Consider the following 20,477-nt stretch of genomic DNA (forward strand, 5'->3'; position numbering starts at 1 on the left):
GGATGACCCACAACACTCCTTCAGATGACCTCTGTGGTCGAGATGGGATATAAGCATTTTGGCATTTTGTTGTTATTTTGTGGTTATTGGAGTGTATCTCCTACTAAATTCAACTCAGATTCCTGAAACTGAAGCACTTAAGCTAGTCACATCCTTTAATTTCAGTGGGTTTACTCAGAGTAGGACGAATGTTGGATGCAGCTTGTCGTTACCAGTTCATTTATCAATCGCCTTTTACATAGGTCTCAAGGTGATTTTATAGATTTAACACTGAAAGAGCTAAGGGTTTTAAAATCTCTGGCTAGTATGCAACATTAACCATGTGCAGAGCTAACCCGCTGAAATTAATGGACGTGGCTCGACTTGGGCCCATTAATTTATCTGTTCTGTAACTCACTGCAAACCCTGCTGAGTTTTTGCGGAGTCAATTTCTGGGGCTTGGAGGAAAAACCTTCTGGCAGAACGCAGTCACCTGTTGGTGGTCTCTCCTGTAATAGCAAAATAATGATTATCCTAAAATGGTTAGGCACCCAATATTCCCCTCTGCACCACATCATTTAACGGCTAAAGCCTCTGCAAGATGAGTTGTCCAGGCATTCTTTGCAAAAGTTGAGGCAGCGCTGAACCAAAGCATTGCCACAAAAAGTGGTCAAAAAGAAAATGCCAACCTGTGGCACCTGGCCACTAAATTTGAAGGGCTCCTTGTATTTGCACTCTTTTAGTTGGGCCAGATCTTTAAGGCTTGTCTTTCGCCTCCCTAGTTCTGCTTTTAGCTTTTTAATCAGTTGTCCGTTACACTTGATTTTAGTGTTTTACTAAATCCTTAACTAGCAGAGTTTCATGGTTCAAAAAGTAGGCCTTAGTTTGCCTACCCATGGTCAAGATCCAGTGATCCCCAGGCATGCATCTCCAAGTTGTGGAGACATCAGGCACCATCCTGGCCCCCAGGTATCTTCACTCGGTCACAAAATGCGCCAGGATTATTTCGAGCCCTGAACAAGAGTCAACAATTCAAATTTCTCAACAGGTTATCTTTTATTTGTCTGCTTTCAAATATATATATATATATATATATACCAGGCCTGTAGTCTTGCAGGAGAAAACAGTGAATCCAGTGACATAAAACCATTTAATATGGAGTCTCTCTTTTTGTCCTTCCTCACCCATTTTGGCAGGGTTGTGTCACAGTGAGAGGAGACTTGTCCTCAAGAGTTGCTTGACGCCGTCCCCCAAAGAGTAGTGTGTAAACGCTGCAAGTGGTTATAATGTTTTGGGTAGCTCCTAGGCACTTGTCTGTGATCTTTTGGAGAACCCAAAACCCGTAGAATCCTCTGGTTTTGAGGGACACAGTGAATACTTATTTACAGTACATTCCTTTCTGGTTTTGCAATATAATGTCGAAGGTTCCCAGGGAGGGAAATATGTGTCTGTCGGCCTCCCTGCTGCTGATTCCACCGGGTGAATTCAAAAGGCATTTTTAAGATGTTTGGCACGTCTAGCCACGTCTCGTAGCATCGTTTGGAAGTCAAAAGACAGCATTTAAATATTGTAGAACAGGGATGGAGTTTGCTGTTCCCTCAACCTCTCTCATATCCCTGGCATATGATCTTCCTTTCAAATAAAAACGACATTCAGGCATATTGGAGCAGATATTGTAAACCAGCGAGTTGGCTGAGGGGAAAGGAAAATATCTCCTGGGATTTGTGCAATTTCAGAGACATTTGAGGGCTGTTCCCCGTCCTGTTGTACACAAGGCACCTTATTGGTCTCAAGGAAAATAATATTAATAAAGGACAGTCTGGGACATATAGGCATGGTCAGAGCTTCTGGCAGGGGTGGGCCACATGGGGGCTGTCGTCAGACAATAGTTCCCATCATCCCTGAAAAGGACTGTGGGAAGAGATTTTAGGTTTCTGAGTTTTGAGGTTTCCACAGCGAGGAAAAGCGACAGCATTTGGGGGGTGAGGGTTTAGTTTAGGAAGTAAAAAAGGAGGGTTATATGAGGTAGAGGAGAAGATAACCTCCCCATCTTCTATTCTCCACAATGCACAGTGTGGAGAACAGTGGATATGAGGAAGAAAACCTCCCAAACACAGTGGTACCTCGGTTTTCAAGCATCCTGGAAGCCGAACATTGCGGTTTTCGCCGAAAACCCAGAATTGTTTCCGTTTTCGAATGCTTTTTGGAAATCGAATGGCTTCCGGTGAGCCCCCCCCCCCCTTTTCTCCATTGATGTTGCGCCTCGGTTGTCAAACATTTCAGAAGTTGAACGGTCTTCCGGAATGGATTACGTTCGACAACCGAGGTAAACCACTGTACAGTGGTACCTGGGGTTACATACGCTTCAGGTTATACACTCCACTTAACCCAGAAATAGTGCTTCAGGTTAAGAACTTTGCTTCAGGATAAGAATAGAAATTGTGTTCCGGCAGCGGGAGGCCCCATTAGCTAAAGTGGTGCTTCAGGTTAAGAACAGTTTCAGGTTAAGAACGGACCTCCGGAACGAATTAAGTACTTAACCTGAGGTACCACTGTACTAGAATCCAATGGGGACATCTAATGAAGTTGAGAGCTGGAAAACTGAGCGTAAAGAACGTCGCCCAGCGCCGCTACGGAATTCGCTCCCCTAAGTTGTCGTGAGGGCGGCCATATTGGTTGTTTTTAAAGGGGGATGAGGCATAGTTGTGAGGGTTAAGGCTTATCGCTGGCGGCAAGGCAGGCTGGCTGTGGTGTCCCAAGACTGGCGGCAGTAAAAAGCCACTTTTGATGAAGTGAAAGGCGCTTCTGAAGTTTGGGAACCTCTGGAGAGCACCACAACCTCAGAGGAGACGCCGGTTTGTTAAGGAGAAGTTGTAGACGCATCAATCCGAAGGCTGCTCCAATGTGGTACTTGCAAAGGCGTTCCGGAAAGATCAGACATAAACAAGGAGGTAGAAAAAAGACCAGCTTGACCAGAAAGAAAATGGGCACAAGAAGTGATGGGGGGGGGAACACCCCTGCAGGAAAATGGATTGCACCAGTGATGGGGGAACCAAATGCTGCTGGACTCCCAACTCCCAGAAGGCATCATGGTCAATGGCCAGGGGAATGATGGGAGTTGTAGTCCAGCCCCATCTGGCAGGCCACGGCTTTTCATAGAATTGTCGAGCTGGAAGGGACAACAAGGGTCATCTAGTCGAACTCCCTGCAATGCAGGATTTTTTTGCCCAAGGTGGGGCAGGGCTTGAATCCCCGACTCTGAGATTAAGAGTCTCATGTTCTACCAGCCGAACCACCCCTGGGTTAGACCCAAGCTCCACCTGCGGCAGACTTCTTGTGTTCTAAACAGAGGGCCACCGTCAACGGGGAGCCGGGTGCGAATTGCGTGGGGAAGCTTTACCCCTGTGTGACGCTGGCGTTGCTGGCGCGGAGATTTTAGGCCGACCCCTGCAGGGTCTCGACAAAAATACTCATCTTACAGGCAGGACAAAGAAATACCAACACATTTGATTTGGCCCCGAGACCTCCAGCTGCCTGGTCATTCCCCCCTCCCCGAATATGATGACCAGACTGCCCAATGCCCCATTTTCTTCCCCAGCATAGAATCCATACCCTCCACCCCATTTTTACAGCTTGGGGAGTGGATGGAAAGTCAGCTTGATTTTCCCAAACCGGCGCTTGGGTCCCAAGCCCACGATTCGAATCCTGGGGTGAAACAGTTCACAGTCCCCCCCCCTGCGGAAAATGTACTCTGGGTTATCTGCCCCCCCCGCCTTCTTCACTTCAGCAGTATAATTGGGGGGGGTCGTTTTCTTGCTCCTATTCAGAGCATGACTTGGGAAGCAATAAACCCTCCATTTCACAGAAGCCACCGAGAAACCTACAGACGGCATACCCAGTGCCCCCTCTCTGCCCACCCTTTTGTCCCAAGAGAGGCCAGCGCTGGCAGGGGGCCAGATCCTGGCACACTGCTCCCATCCTACAAACTGGAAGCAGCTTCCAGGAGTCCCGGCCTATTTTGAGCACCTTGGCGGGTGCGAATGTGAGAACGGGGTGCTGGGCGAGCTGTGTGGCCAGATCCAGCAGCGCTCTTCTGGCAGTAGACTCCTCAGAACAGAACAAAACACAAAACAACCCGGCCTTGCTGGCACCGTATGGCAACCGGATTTCACCCAGGGGCCACCTGCAGAGGTAGCGTCGCCTGTCACTCCTGGGCAAAGCCCACGGCGTCCCGACTGAGAGGTCTCTCCCCAGAGGCTGGCGCAGAAAGTCGGGGCGGGCAGAACCCAGCCGCAGGGAGCAGGTCTCAGGCTGCCATTATCGGGCTCGGTCCGGGGCCAGCGGGGCTCTGTAGAGCCGCAGGGCCTTGCGGCAGATGAGGGCGAACCAGTAGAGCTGAGGGGCGATGAGCAGAGCGTTGGCCACGTTGCAGTGGAGGGGGATGTGGAAAGGCACTTTGTAGATGGGGAGGCCGGCCTGGCGACCGTAGGCCCAGTACATGAAGGGGAACAGGACAATGCGGCACAGGAAGAAGGTCACCAGGACGAGGACACCGTTGACTTTGTGCAAGGCCGAATCCTGCATTTTCAGCTGGGGAAGAGAAAGCGGGAGGTAAAAACGGTTCTATACAGCTATCTAAATGACAACAACAACCAGAAAACCCTAGAGCTGTGGAAACTATTACAGTGGTACCTCGGGTTACAGACGCTTCAGGTTACAGACTCCGCTAACCCAGAAATATTACCTCAGGTTAAGAACTCTGCTTCAGGATGAGAACAGAAATCGCACAGCGGCAGCAGGAAGCCCCATTAGCTAAAGTGGTGCTTCAGGTTAAGAACAGACCTCTGGAACGAATTAAGTACTTAACCCAAGGTACCACTGTATTTAAACAACAACGACAACCAGAAAACCCTGGAGCTGTGGAAATTATTACAGTGGTACCTCGGGTTACAGACGCTTTAGGTTACAGAAGCTTCAGGTTACAGACTCCGCTAACCCAGAAATAGGTTAAGAATTTTGCTTCAGGATGAGAACAGAAATCGGGCGGCAGCAGTGGGAGGCCCCATTGGCTAAAGTAGTACCTCTGGTTAAGAACATTTTCAGGTTAAGAACGGACCTCCAGAACAAATTAAGTTCTTAACCTGAGGTACCACTGTATTAATAATCCTCATCAGACGGGGTCGCCCCAGCCACTCTGGGTGGCTTCCAACAAATTATAAAACCACACACCATATTTCCAGCAACATCCTCCTCCTTTGTGTAGGACAACAAAGTCCTGCATTTGCAGCACGTTTCCAAGTCACTGGTACAGTGCATTTAGCATCTCTCTGGGGGGTGTGCCTGTTGCTTCTCTGCACGATTGTATTGCTTTGCACTGCTTTTGTTTTTCATTAAAAAAAACCAACCAGTGACTTGTGGAGAAATGAAGGCAGGTGATTGCGGTGGCAGGAAATTCTGTCTTTTGCCATCGGAAACACAACTGCCCTGAGCCTCAGAGCAAAGCACATCTCTACTTTTAACCAGGGAGTAAAAGAAACGGGTATCGGACCCCGAGTGTCTGAGAAAGCCTGGGGTTGTGGTTTTACCTGCAACAGGATCTTGCCCAACGATACAAAGGGGGTGCTCAGCTCAGCCGTGTAGATACAGCCGACGAAGAAGTCTCCCAGCTCACCTCTGAAGTGCTGTGGACGAAAGCAGGGGAGAGAATTTCAGTGTCTGTGCAAGCGGCTTGCAACCCAGCAACCCTAAACAGCTCCTTCTGGCGTTGGTGAGGAGCAGTAGGGAATGCTTTTCAGTCTGAGGGTCAAATTCCCTTCCGGGCAGCCTTCCGGGGCCTGCATGGACAGCTCTGAAGATATCACAGCCATATTTTGCACCACAGTTCCTGAAATCAAGGAACAAGCTTTTGCTATTCCTGGGATGCTGTTTGAAACAGAATTTTGCACGATGGTTCCCGAATCAAGGAGCCCTTCTATGCTTGGATATAATCCAAGTAGAGGCTCCTCATGAGGCCAGAGGAACATCGCCCGGCTGTGAAGCGTGAAGGCCGCATCCTGCAAGGCCCTTTCCACCTGGCCTTAGGGAGCAGGGCACACACTCACCAGCGCTACTATGTTAAATATGTATTCTGTAGTTGACCTTCTTTGTAATGTTTTATTTTGAAATCTTTAAGATAATATTTTAGTTTTCTGTTATGTTGCTTTGACTGTACAGTGGTACCTCAGGTTACATATGCTTCAGGTTACATACGCTTCAGGTTACAGACTCCGCTAACCCAGAAATAGTGCTTCAGGTTAAGAACTTTGCTTCAGGATGAGAACAGAAATCATGCTCCGGTGGCCCGGTAGCAGCAGGAGGCCCCATTAGCTAAAGTGGTGCTTCAGGTTAAGAACAGTTTCAGGTTAAGTACAGACCTCCGGAACTAATCACTATTTTTTGTTCTATAAGACGCACCAGACCATAAGACGCACCTAGCCTTTGGAGGAAGAAAACAAGAAAAAAATATTCTGAATCTCAGAAGCCAGAACAGCAAGAGGGATTGCTGCGCAGCGAAAGCAGCAATCCCTCTTGCTGTTCTGGCTTCTGGGATAGCTGCGCAGCCTGCATTCGCTCCATAACACACACACACATTTCCCCTTACTTTTTAGGAGGGAAAAAGTGAGTCTTAAAGAGCAAAAAATACGGTAAGTACTTAACCTGAGGTACCACTGTATACTCTATACAGTGGTACCTCTGTTTATGAACCCTTCTGGTTACACACGCTTTGGATTACGAGCTACGCTAACCCGGAAGTAGCTGTTCCTGGTTGCGAACTTTGCCCGGGGATGCGAGTGGGAATTGTGCGCCAGAGGCCCGCGCGTGCAGCGGGAGGCGCCATTAGCGAAAGCACGCCTCAGGATAAGAACAGTTTCTGGTTACGAACAGACCTCCGGAACGGATTCAGTTCGTAACCAGAGGTACCACTGTATTTGACTTTTTTCAGATTGTTTAATTTATGTTTTCTTGATTTAATGTGCTGTGCTGGCCACATAACCCGGAAAAACTGTCTGTGGACAAACATCGGCTCCCTCAGCCAGTAAAGCGAGATGAGCGCCGCAACCTCAGAGTCGTTCGCGACTGGACTTAACTGTCAGGTATCCTTTACTTTTTTTAAACCACTCTGAGATTTTTCTTAAAAATACAAAAAGTATAGAAATTTTAAAAATAATCGGGCACCATTGCGAATCGAGATGGCAGGCTGGACCTTTCAAAACGGCACTGATTTTAACCAAATTTTGCAAGTGGGCCCAAGATCAAGGAACAGGCTTTCGACTGCCTTTGGATACCACTGGTCGCCATTTTGAATCAAGATGGCGGCCCAAAGCTTTCAGTTTTGTACCATAGATGCAAGGCTGCTAGTTAATCATGGCGATTACAGACACTTTCCGGGAAGTTTCCACGCTTGTGCCTGCGCGGGTGGGCATCTCCCAGCAAGCATGGCAGAGCGCACACAGGTATGTTTCCGATCACAATTCTAAGTGTTGGTGCTGACCTTTAAAGCCCTAAACGGCCTCGGTCCAGTATACCTGAAGGAGCGTCTCCACCCTCATCATTCTGCCTGGACACTGAGGTCCAGCGCTGAGGGCCTTCTGGCGGTTCCCTCCCTGCGAGAAGTGAGGTTACAGGGAAGCAAGCAGAGGGCCTTCTCGGTGGTGGCACCCGCCCTGTGGAACGCCCTCCCACCAGATGTCAAAGAGAAGAACTACCACCAGACTTTTAGAAGACATCTGAAGGCAGCCCTGTTTAGGGAAGCTTTTAATGTTTAATAGGTTATTGTATTTTAGTGTTTTGTTGGAAGCCGCCCAGATTGGCTGGGGAAACCCAGCCAGATGGGCGGGGTATAAATTTATTATTATTATTATTATTATTATTATTATTATTATTATTATTAACACCCAGAACGCGCCAAACTCCTTGAGAAAACCCAAGTGCTCTCACCGTAGCCACTGGCGTGAGGACGATGAGGATGAAAAGGTGGTGTGTGACCATCAGCCTTTCTCTCTGCAGGAAGCTGTTGACGCTGGCCAGAGAATACTTCGGGTGCGCCTCCCCTTTCTCCTCACCCTTGTGCCAGTGGCAGAGGTACATGACGTAGATGTCGTAGGCCATGTAGGAGACCACAACCCACATGTACTCACGCGCAATCCAGTGCCTGTTTGGGGAGGAGAAGGAAGAGCGTAGAGGGTTGGGTTAAGGGTGGGCATTTGAGGGCATCACGGACCGAGGGCCAAGGACCTGGAAATCCCTAATTTCGCATGCCTCGTTTCGAATTTGAAACATGCGTCCCAAGAATAATAATAATAATAGGTTTAAACTTCAGGTTGTGCAATGCTAGTCCTGTGTGCAGCAGACCCACTGAAACCCGGGTTCCTTGTTCTCAATGGGTCTACTCTGAGTAGGACTCAGTCAGATACCATGGGTTCAAATTTTAGATTCAACATTTGGCAAAAGCTCCCCCCGCCCCACCAATGTTTCCAGCTGGCTGTAAGAACTACCGCTGCATTTTAAGAATTGGTACGTGAGTTTGCTTTCACCCCTCTTCCCTCCCCATCCCTTTTTCCTCTTGTGTTGTGTCTAAGATTGCAAGGCTGCAGGCAAGTGCTGTCTTGGGGGTGGGGGTGGCATTGTTCTTGCATTCAGACTGCCTCCACACAAGGAAGCACTGTGTGGTATCCTGGTTAATTTCCACTAAAAGGGCTCATCTTCCTCCACAAAGCTGTTTTTTATTTTAAATGTTGGAATCTGCAGCTTCAGGTCTTCAAGGGCGGAGAGAGGTACTTTTTTGTTTTGGTGCCTTGATGCAATTCGTTCTGCAAAGCTTCCCTTGCAGTTAATTATGCAATGCCTGCCTTGTCAAAATTGCCTGTTGCAAAAGTGGTGACATTTCCCCCTATTTTTCTGGGACAGAGCTTTGCACAGCTCAAGATGAGTTCAGCCAACACAATACGCAACCCCTTTAGAAAATAATTCATATCCAGCAGTCTCTCCGGCAAAAGAGAAGCATTCCTAGTCCTCGTGATTTTTATTTTTTATTTTAAAGTGGCAGAGTGCCATTGGTGCACACAGTGTGCATGGAATTTAAAGTTGAGCAACTGAGTGCAGGTCTCTGCTCCCAGAAGTTTGCAATAGATATTTCCAAGAAGGGAGGAGATAATGAAAGGAAGTTTGGAGACAATATGAGCCAGTGGAGATATGTTAATTTGTGTGGGTGGGGGAGAACAGAGTGAAGGTTTAGAGGGGGCGCAGATCTGTGACCCTCATGTTGGACTCCAACTCCCATCATCACTGACAACCGGCTGTGTGAGATGCTGTGGCTGTTGTTGTCTGGAGCGGGCCAGCTATAAATCACACTGAGCAAGTTGGAGTTAACTCTTTATTAGCAAAACCACAATCTGCACAAGAGTGTCAAGCTTAATAAACACAGCAACTCATTTCTGGTAGGTCCTGCCACCATGAAGTTATTTAGGAAAGTTTTTAATATTTAATGCTGTATTGTTTTTAACACTCAATTGGGAGCCGCCCAGAGTGGCTGGGGAAACTCAGCCAGATGGGCGGGGTATAAATAAATAAATTATTATTATTATTATTATTATTATTATTATTATTATTATTATTGCAGATTGAGGGTCCCCGCTTCCCCACAGCCGTCTAAGTCCCTTCCTCTCCAGGGTTTTTTCCTAGCAATCGTGACTCAGTGGCTGGGAGTGGTGACTGGGAGACCATATAACACCAGACCTACATTGGCTCCCAGTACGTTTCCAAGCACAATTCAAAGTGTTGGTGCTGACCTTGAAAGCCCTAAACGGCCCAGTAGACCTGAAGGAACATCTCCACCCCCATTGTCCAGCCTGGACACTGAGGTCCAGCGCCAAGGGCCTTCTGGCGGTTCCCTCCTTGCGAGAAGTGAGGTTACAGGGAACCAGGCAGAGGGCCTTCTCGGTGGTGGCACCCACCCTGTGGAACGCCCTCCCATCAGATGTCAAAGAAATAAACAACAATCTGACTTTTAGAAGACATCTGAAGGCAGCCCTGTTTAGGGAAGTTTTTAATGTTTGATCGTGTTTTTAATCTTTTGTTGGGAGTGGCTGGGGAAACCCAGCCAGATGAGTGGGGTAATAATAATAATAATAATAATAATAATAATAATATTCTTCAGAGACTGTGCCTGTGCATGCCCAATCTCTCCTGTGCCCTTTTCATGCCTCTTCTGGTTCTAGGAACTAAGTGTGGGGGGGAGCTTGTCGCAGAAAGAGGGCGAGACACCCATGACTCTTCACCAGCCATCTCTGTCTCTTAGCCTCCTGCATCCCACTCCCCTGCTTTAGCTTCTGCCTCTGTTTCTGCACTACTCTCTGCCACAGACTCTACCAACTTACTAAGGTCTACTACCTCTTCAGCTTCCAGCCCTTCCTCTTCCTAGTCTTCTCCCTCTGATCACTCATCATTGTCACACCACCAACCTCCAGGCTCTGAGCCTTCTTCCCTTAGTGCAGGCATCCCCAAACTCGGCCCTCCAGATGCTTTGGGACTACAACTCCCATCATCCCTGACCACTGGTCCTGTTAGCTAGGGAGGTGGGAGTTGTAGTCCCAAAACATCTGGAGGGCCGAGTTGGGGGATGCCTGCCTTAGTGGTTCCCATAGCTGGTTCCTCCCATCATTCCTCTGCTTCCAGCCAGTCCAGGGCAGTTATCTACACTGAACGCCTGCCTGAAACCCCGGAGAGCTGCTACCAGCCAGAGTAGGCAGTATTGATCTAGATGGACAGCTTCCTATGAGGAGCAGTGCCAGCCTCCAAGCACTTCCTGCAACTCAGGGGCATCTGAGTCAGAGAACCTGCACTCCAGGTCTGGATCCGGGTCTCAGCAGCAAAGGAAGCTGCCTTTGTAGAGTCAGACCATGGGGCCCATCGGACTTAGTGTTGTCTGCACTGGCTGGCAGCAGCTGTTCAGAATTTCAGGCAGGCAGTCTCAACCTGTCCTACCTGGCAATGGAGGTTGAACCCGGGTCCTTCTGCATGCAGAGCAAATTCTCTCTGCCACTAAACTAGGGCCCTCTCCCCATCACAAACACACCCTAATTCCAACTTGGATGAGGGTTGGACTAGATGATCTCTGGGATCCCATCCATTGTATGATTCAGCGAAATACGTCAAACCCAGCAGCAAGGGCTGCTTGATCTCAAGGCAGCCCCGATCACCACACACCTTTATTCGGAAGCATGCCTCTCTGCGATTTGTTCAGGAGGAAGAGGCTTGCAGTCCAAGCATCCTTATCTCTGGCAGGTGAAAGTCCTCTGATAAGGGCAGATGAAAATCTGCACACCTGGCTTCAGTTTACAGACCTCTCTTTAATTACCTGTCGTGCACGACGTCCTCGCAGCTGAAGATGACAATGATCCCGGAAAGAGTGGCCATCATGGCCTGGACAGACGACACCAGCCTAGGGAGAAAACAATGGTCAACAAGGGAAATGTTTGTACAGTGGTACCTCGGGTTACAGACACTTCAGGTTACAGACTCCGCTAACCCAGAAATAGTGCTTCAGCTTAAGAACTTTGCTTCAGGATGAGAACAGAAATCGTGCGGCTGCAGCAGGAGGCCCCATTAGCTAAAGTGGTGCTTCAGGTTAAGAACAGTTTCAGGTTAAGAACGGACCTCCGGAACGAATTAAGTACTTAACCCGAGGTACCACTGTACACTGTACCTGGACTTCCATCATTCTCCTGACCATGGACTTGGCCAGCAGGGGCTGATGGGAATTGGAGTCTAACACCATCTGGACGGCTGGCTGCAGGTTCCCCGGAGCTAGACCTGCAGGATCCTAGAACTTAGGGGGTGCCTAAAATGAGGGTGAAGAAAGTGGACACAGAGATGTTTTTTGTGACCCATTTCTACAATTCCAGGATTCTGCGACTTCCTGATTGGCAGCTTATCATTTGAACTTTGGGGTGGGGCGGGGAAAAGGCTCAGTCTTGCCACAAAGAGGTTCAAACTGAAATTGGCACGGTCACCACGTCCCGAGAGACAAAGTAAATACCCTTGAGTCAATAAACAGTGGTTTCCCTTTCTCGTATTTATACATTGGTTCTCCGGCAGGGTCGTGTCGTTGGTTGAGTTTGGCCTTCCGTTGAGTCATCAGTTTGCTTCTGGGTCCTGCTGGGCGACTCGTGAGCCGAGAGGAGAAGAGATACAATAGCCAACTATTTTGAATGTTCATGTATGCCACAGCCGCCCCAAGAACTTTACTGGCCCAAAGATGGAAAACACAAGATTTACCAACCATCAGGAGTGGCAGGTGAAGATGATAGATTTTGCGGAACTTGCCAAATTGACAGGAAGGATCCGGGACCAAGAGGACCAGAGATACAGTAACAATTGGAATAAATTTGTTGAATATATAAGGAGGACAACAAAAATATTAAGACACTAGCCGGACTGGAATAACAGCTCCAATGTAAAACAGTAGAGTTATGACAATAATATACCGTATTTTTTGCACCATAACACTCACTTTTTTCCTCCTAGAAAGTAAGGGGAAATGTCTGTGCGTGTTATGGAGCGAATGCCTGCAGGTGGCGGGGGGGATCTGCTGCAATCGTGAGCAGAGGATCCATGGTTCCCCTTCCTTCCCTCCTCCGTGGTTACAAAGCATGGATCCACATGGATCCTCAGGATTTTTGCATTGGGCTACTCCAAACTCACTGTCAGATCACATGTCTGTGGCCACAGCATGAACCACAAAAATCATATATCCACTATTTCGTTTAGAATATTTTTTTTCTTGTTTTCCTCCTCTAAAAACTACGTGTGTGTTATGGTCTGGTGCGTGTTATAGAGCGAAAAATACGGTACGCAAAAAGTATGTGATGTGTATACCAGCGGTCGGGAGGGAGGGAAGTCAGGACTCGGCAGAGTCAAAGGGATTATAATGTGACAGTAAGGATTGTTGGAAAAAGAAATACATGTTGAAAACAATAAAAATTTATTTGGGGGGGGGAAGAATGGTGGGGGGCTTTTACTAGTGGGCCACGGGGCGTCTGTCTTCCCCAAATACCTCCAAGGATTTCCTGGACGTTGAAATGTTAAAAAAGGGAAGTGTTGGGTGCGAATTAGCGGGGGGCAAGAAATGTGCAGAAAGGGTGAAAATCATGAATTGTCTATTCTCCAAGGGAGTGGAGGGTGATTCTTTGGGGCAAGAGGGGGGGCATTCTCCCCACCAGAAGAAGGCAAAAGGAGCAAATATGTCTCATACTCGTGATAATAAATGCTGGAAATGTAAGGAAAAAGAAGGAACCTTTTACCACATGTGGTGGATGTGCCCCAAGGTAAAAGACTTCTGGGAAAGGATTTATAATGAACTGAAAAAAGTGTTGAAATCAGAAGCCTTTTGACTTGGTATAGTGGTGGGTGAAATCCCCCAAAAAGGATGTTACTTTTTTTCTGTATGCCACAACAGCTGTGAGAATATTACTAGCGAAGAATTGGAAGAAACAAGGTGTACCAACTATCGAAGAATGGCAAATGAAGATGATGGAACTTGCCGAACTGACCGGGAGACTCCGAGACCAGAGAGAAGAGATGGTGGAAGAAGACTGGAAGAAGTTTAAAGAATATTTGAAAAAATAGGTTACTATTTAAATCTCAGAATAGCTCTGGAAGTGGATATAGGCTGTAGGGTTAGAAGCAGAAGACAGTGTATTTTAAAATAGTATTATTTGTAAGTGATTAAATGTGAAGATTTTTATGGTAAAAGTAAGCGTGATAAAAAAATAGCTAGAAATTATGATATATGTAAACTGCTAAAGATGAGGTAAAATGAAAATCAGATAGCGGGGACTTGGGGAAGCTCACCTAACAATGTTTAGAAAAAATAAGGATAAGACAAGAATTTGTTTGTATTGTTTGTTTTCCTGTTTGTGTTGTTTAGTTGTTGTGTTGTTGTTGTTGTTTAGTCGTTTCCGACTCTTTGTGACCCCCTGGACCAGAGCACGCCAGGCACTTCTGTCTTCCACTGCCTCCCGCAGTTTGGTCAAACTCATGTTCGTAGCTTCGAGAACACTGTCCAACCATCTCGTCCTCTGTCGTCCCCTTCTCCTTGTGCCCTCCATCTTTCCCAACATCAGGGTCTTTTCCAGGGAGTCTTCTCTTCTCATGAGGTGGCCAAAGTCTTGGAGCCTCAGCTTCAGGATCTGTCCTTCCAGTGAGCACTCAGGGCTGATTTCCTTCAGAATGGAGAGGTTTGATCTTCTTGCAGTCCATGGGACTCTCAAGAGTCTCCTCCAGCACCAGAATTCAAAAGCATCCATTCTTCGGAGATCAGCCTTCGTTATGGTCCAGCTCTCACTTCCATACATCACTACTGGGAAAACCATGGCTTTAACTATACGGACCTTTGTTGGCAAGGTGATGTCTCTGCTTTTTAAGATGCTGTCTTAGTTGTGTTATAAAATGAATTTAAAAAATTGGGGGGCGGGAGAAGAAGTCAAAGGGAGGCGGGCTGCCAAGTATCCTGTTCTGACAGTGGCCAACACGATGTCCCCAAGCAAAGCCTCCAAGCAGGATTTGAGAACCATGGCAATCAGTTTGCAATTCCCAGCAACTGGTATTCAGAGGTAGACTGCGCCTGACTGTGGAGGGAGAACATTGCCACCATGGCTTTCTTTTATCTGCCCTGAATCTCCCAACCTTCAGCTCCATTGGCTGGCCACGGGTTCAACTGTTACGAGAGGCAAGGAAAGCTTTTCTCTACATACTTTCCCCACACCGATCCATCCTGTTCTCATGTTGTTATGCAAGACAGAGAGAGAAGCGTGTCGTCGTAATTCAACTTCTTGCCAGGATGCAGGTAACTCAACCAAACCTCTCTGTGTCTGGTGTGAATGGATTGGTCAACCTGCTCTTGATGTAGAAACACAAGGGAACCACCTGGGTCTTCCGAGGAGGTTCCCTGCTGCAACTCTGCAGGGGTTGCTGCTCCAGACTCCCCTCGCTCAAAATCAAGAAGTGCATTCCCAGATCAGAAACAAATTGTCATTTAAGGCTCCCGCAGGGCCAAACTGCGAGTTTGCATAGGAGGCTGCCTGGTGCATCTCTGGGTGATACCCTGGGATTTATTTTTGTGTGTGCAGTCAGACACAAAAAAACCCTGATCCATAAGGAGAAGCTGCCACTGATACAGAATGTAAGCAAGGAGCAAAGTATGCTTTTGTCTGTAATGACTGTTTTGAAAATTATAATCGGGTGTGTGATGGGGCATTTGTGCAGTTGGGAAATCTGCTTTAAAACAAAACGCTGAGTCCCTGTTCTTCTCCTCTGCAAGTTCGGCCACACCTCTGAACCTGCTGTGACTGGTTCTTTCTCACTCCAAATGTCAGGGAATTGCCTCCCCTAGGATGAGGCTGCCCGTTGCACCCCTGCATGAATCCCTGCTCCAGGATTCCTGTCTCCCAATCCAGAAGCACTCCCAAATTAGCATCCTGGGACAATAAAGAGAGGTTGGTGTGTTCCTTTTGGGGAGAGCCGCCTATGATCTTGACACAGTCTGTTAAATGGATGTAGGAGTTGAGTGTGCCCTGGAGTTCAATGTCGAAAGTCTTTTGATGTTTAAAGAGCATCGTGCATCTCAAGCATGCAGCCTACGATTCGGTTTGGGAAGCTCTGCTTTCAGCAGTTGGGTGGGAGGTTTGTGATGAATACACAGGAATTCTCCCCTCCCAGACCAGTCCTGAGCTGAATCTTCAAAGGGTTTTCTTTTCAGAGATGAGGAACGACGCATTTCTAAGTGAGGCGACAGCCATCAGGTCAGTTGCAGCCGCCTCTAAATCTGAATTCCTCCAGTGTGTGTGGGGGGGGGGTAACCATTCTACACCCCAGTCACAGGCTAGTGTGACGCAGTGCTTAGTGTGTTGGGGTCAAGCATGCGAGGCCTGCGTTCAAATCCCGCCACCTAGAATTGCACTGAGTGGCCTCCATTGATCCAAGAGGGCCGATTCAGTCAGGACAACAGCTTGTGTCCAGGGGTGGGGAAGGCTTTACAGCCTCGAGGGCCGCATTCCCTTCTGAGCAAGCTTCCGGGGGCCATGTTCAGCTGGTGGGAGGGGCCAGAAGCAAAAGTGGGCAGAGCAATGCATATAAATATTACACACACCTCCGCTCTCTCTCCAAGCGTTAGGCGTGGTCAAAGACACTTGATAGCCAGGTAAAAAATAGGGTGTGTGGCCTATGTAGACTTCCCAGAGCCAGGCAGAGGAGCCTGGAGGGCACCCCACACCTAGCATGGACAATACTGACCTAGATAGAATCAAATCACTCATTCTAACCCCCTGCAATGCAGGAATCTCAGCTAAAGCATCAATGACAGAAATTTTAGGGAAGTTTTAAATGTTTGATGTTTTGTTGTATTTTTAATATTTTGTTGGAAGCTGCCCAGAGTGGCTGGGGAAACCCAGCCAGATGGGCAGGGTATAAATAATAATTAATAATAATAATAATAGTTGTTGTTGTTGTTATGGCGGCCATCCAACCTCTGCTTAAAAACCTCCAAGGAAGGAGCGTCCACAACCCGAGGGGAGGTTGGCGCATTGGGGCAGAGACTTCGCCTTAGCACCGTGTCAATAATAATAATAATAATAATAATAATAATAATAATAATAATATATTTATACTCCGCCCATCTGGCTGGGCTTCCCCAGCCACTCTGGGCGGCTTCCAACAAAATATTAAAATACAGCAATGCGTCAAACATTAAAAGCTTCCCTAAACAGGGCTGCCTTCAGATGTCTTCTAAAAGTCTGGTAGTTGTTGTTCTCTTTGACATCTGGTGGGAGGGCGTTCCACAGGGCGGGTGCCACCACCGAGAAGGCCCTCTGCCTGGTTCCCTGTAACTTGTCCACAGTGGCAGTGCATCTGCTTGGCATCCAGAAGGTCCTGGATCCAACCCCCGGCATCTCCAGACAGGGTTGGGTAACGCTCCCTGCCAGGGAATCCTGGAGAGCCAGCAGCAGCGAGTGTCAGTAATACGGAGGATGGTGAAACCAACAGCCTGACTGCGAGGAAGGCTGTGTTCTTGTGTAATAGTGAGGGTCATGGCACTGTTCCTGCGAACTCGTAGCCTCCTCTGCAGCAAAATAAACACCCAAACCCATTTCGCAAGCGACTCTCCTTTTGGTGAAGAGAGAGTGGAATCCAATTTGCAGATGACACCAAGCCAGGAAGGGTAGCCAATGCCGCAGAAGGCAGAATTGGGAATCCAGATTACCGCAGCGGACAGGAGAACTGGGCAGAAACTAACATGGATTTCAATAAGGGACACTTAGGCAGGAAGAAGCAGCTGCACAAATATAAGGTGGCTTGCCAGTAGGACATGTGAGAAGGATCTAGGGGTCTTAGTGAACCACAAGCTGGTCATGAGTCCATTGTGTGATGCTGCAGCAAAAAAAGCGAATGCTATTCTAGGCTGCATCAACAGAAGTCTAGTGTCCAGATGAAGGGAAGGAATAAAGGTAAAGGGACCCCTGACCATTAGGTCCAGTCGTGGCCGACTCTGGGGTTGCGGCGCTCATCTCGCTTTATTGGCCGAGGGAGCCGGTGTACAGCTTCCGGGTCATGTGGCCAGCAGGACTAAGCCGCTTCTGGCGAACCAGAGCAGCGCACGGAAACGCCGTTTACCTTCCCGCAGGAGCGGTACCTATTTATCTTTGCACATTGATGTGCTTTCGAACTGCTAGGTTGGCAGGAGCAGGGACCGAGCAACGGGAGCTCACCCCGTCATGGGGATTTGAACTGCCGACCTTCTGATCGGCAAGTCCTAGGCTCTGTGGTTTAACCCACAGCGCCACCCGGAAGGGAAGGAATAGTACCGCTCTATTCTGCCTTGGTCAGACTACACCTGGAAGACTGTGCCCAGTTCTGGGTGCCCCAATTTAAGAAGGATATTGACAAGCCGGAATGTGTGCAGAGGAGGGAGACAAAGATTATCATGGGGTGTGGAAACCAAGCCTGATGAGGTGGGTCTGTTTAGCCTGGAAAAGAGACCGAGAGGAGAGATGATAGCCATCTTCAAATATCTCAAGGGCTGTCAGATGGAACAAGCCTGTTTTCTCCTGTTGTAGAAGGTGGGACTCAAATCAGTGGCTTCACGTTTCAAGAAAGGAGATTCCGACTAAACATTAGGAAGAATTTTCTGACAGCAGGAGCTGTTTGACAGTGGAATGGACTCCCTAAGCAGAGACCATCTGCCACAGATGCTTTAGTTGAAATTCCTGCATCGCAGGGGGTTGGACTAGATGGCCATTGGGGGTCCCAACTCCACGAAATGTCTGTCCTACCAATAAACATAAGCCTTTCTTTGGGGATCTGGCTTCGGAACGATCTTGCTTCTCTTGTCCTGTTCCTTGATGACATTTCCATCCCAACTTTGCACCAGACAGAGCTGTTCCCAACTTCCCCCACATAACACACTGAGCAATCCATAGCTAAAACTTCCTGCCATCTTTCCCATGACTCCAATGACTGAATTCGTATAAACACGGATCCTCCCCCTCTGGTTCCTAAATTGCAATTATATCATTATATGAAATATATATATATATATATATATATATATATATATATATATATATATATATGAAAAAAGTACCATGAAGAGATTCACTCGCTCAACATATGCAGCCTTCTACAGAGCAAAACCACCCGTAAATTTGACTCAGTATTGCCTGCACTGACCGGCAGCCCCTCTCTATAGAGATTCAGGAGGCCCTACTGCATGCACTGACCTGCAGCAGCTCCCTGGGATTTCAGAGAGGGAGCCTTTCCCAGCCCTGGCAGGAGATGCTATTGGTGATTGAACCTGCATTCTTCTGCATGCAAGCTCAGTATTTACTGCACTGACTGGCAGCAGCTCTCCAGAGTTTCAGGCAGCCCTGGGGGTTGAACTTGAGACCTTCCGCATGCAAAGCAGATGCTCTGTTGCTAAGCAACAGGAGCCATTCCCTACGGCTCCCTAAGGATAGATAGTCTCTTGCCTGCCTCGCAATCTTCTCTTTCATCTGGACAGGAATGTCCCTGCCTTATCGCTGCCCTGCCCTTAAACTCCTGTTGAAAGCCTTTGCCCTGCCCTTAAACCAGTGTTGCTGTTCTTAGGGAGGCAGGGAGAGACTCCCCTTCCTCCCATGGGCCCTAAGGGGTCCTCTCCCCCACCCTGCAAGCCCCTCTGGATCCCCTAAACAGAAGAGGCAAAAAAGCAAAACTAGAGCAATTGCATTTGCAACCGATCCGGACTGAGGAACCTGCTGCTCTTCAGATGCTGTTGGATTGCAACTCCCAGCAGACAGCAGGGCCAATGGTTAGGGAGTCCAACAACATCGGGGGGCCTTCCAATTTCCCCCGAACCCGCTATATGGGATCCTTCTGTATTTTTAAGGGGTCGAACTGGCCCCGTTTGCCTTTTCCCAAAGCCCGCCCGCCGAGGAACCCTGTGCGGCTCGTAAGCAGCCGGCTTTGCCAAGCCTGGATGGAGAAGAGGTTTCTGAAAGTTCGCGCCGTCTGAGGGTAGCATCCAATTCTAGGGCTACACACATGGAAGTTAATAGATCGCAGTGTGAGGCTTGTTGAGGCCGGCGGGTCTACTCTGAGTCGGGCTTACGCCGGATCCAACCCGGGCTTCCAGCGCCTACAAGAACTTTGCGCCGGCTTTTCATTCAACTCCATCCGGTTGCATAAGAGGATCCGGGTGGAATGCCTTCCCTTTTCCTCCACCTCTCCCCCCTCCCCGCACCTCTGGCTTCCCGTCGGACTCCCTCCCTCTCTCTCCCCCCTCGGTGCCAGCCGGTACCTGCCGCTGAGGACGATCCGGTCCTTGAGGCTCCATGCCGGCGCCAGCCAGCGCAGGCTGCGGACGGAGACTGCGAAAAGCCCCGGGAAGAAGAGAGCTCCGAGGGCCAGCGTCTGCCACATCCCTTCCCCGGCTCCCCGCGAGCCCTTCCCCGGCTGCCGGCCGCCCAGGCGCTCCGGGGATCTGCTCCGGAGACAGAAGAGGCGCTCGCCAACGGGACGCCCGCCTCGAACGCCGTGTTTATCAACAGCAGGCCGGACGGCGGCGGCGGCGGCGAAAGAGGAGGTGGAGCTGCCGCCGCCGTCGTCGTCGGGCGGGAGAGATAGTGAGAGAGTGATGGAAGGGGCGGGCGGTGGGCCGCCTTCTGCAGCGGCCGGCCCTTCCCTCCCCCTGAGCCGGTAGGAGCGTCAACGTGGGGTGCAGGGAAGTCGAGGAGGAGGATCCTGTGTTGTCCGTCCCCTCGAAATAAATAAATTAAATAAATCTCCCGCCCCCTCGGGGCTGAACCCTTTGCAAGATCGGTTGCCGCCGCCGCCGCTGCCCCGAACTGATGGAACGCTGGCTGCCTGAACGTTCCGCGCGATGGAACGCTCGGCGGCCTCAACGTTCCAAACCCCGCCGCGCGAAA

General features: G+C 49.0%; 1 protein-coding gene across 2 annotated transcripts; it reads right to left on the reverse strand.

Moving 5' to 3' along the window:
* Window positions 1–1,016: 1,016 nt before the first annotated feature.
* On the reverse strand, window positions 1,017–20,111 carry TLCD3A (TLC domain containing 3A). 2 transcript variants are annotated; one of them, XM_080983224.1, is made up of 5 exons: window positions 19,850–20,111; window positions 11,375–11,458; window positions 7,957–8,170; window positions 5,565–5,660; window positions 1,017–4,569 (listed from the first exon to the last, which is right to left on the reverse strand). In XM_080983224.1, the coding sequence occupies exons 1-5, from the start codon at window positions 19,969–19,971 to the stop codon at window positions 4,297–4,299; spliced, it is 789 nt and encodes a 262-aa protein (XP_080839350.1). In that variant the 5' UTR covers window positions 19,972–20,111; the 3' UTR covers window positions 1,017–4,296. The 2 variants fall into 2 exon arrangements, with proteins under 2 accessions (XP_080839350.1, XP_080839349.1); XM_080983223.1 differs by lacking the exon at window positions 19,850–20,111 and adding an exon at window positions 11,718–12,115 and having other exon boundaries at window positions 11,375–11,506.
* Window positions 20,112–20,477: the final 366 nt, after the last annotated feature.

Source organism: Podarcis pityusensis (genome assembly GCF_964106645.2).
Source record: "Podarcis pityusensis genome assembly, chromosome: 15".
NCBI lineage: Eukaryota > Metazoa > Chordata > Lepidosauria > Squamata > Lacertidae > Podarcis > Podarcis pityusensis.

Bases quoted from the DNA above. Each gene is read 5' to 3' on its own strand.
- TLCD3A (XM_080983223.1), bottom strand. From the start codon at position 11,794: ATGGTGTTAGACTCCAATTCCCATCAGCCCCTGCTGGCCAAGTCCATG. The intron at 5,661-7,956 runs GTGAGAGCACTT...TTTCGTCCACAG, and splicing joins TCCTCACGCCAGTGGCTACG to CACTTCAGAGGTGAGCTGGG. The intron at 4,570-5,564 runs GTAAAACCACAA...TCTCTTCCCCAG, and splicing joins TGGGCAAGATCCTGTTGCAG to CTGAAAATGCAGGATTCGGC.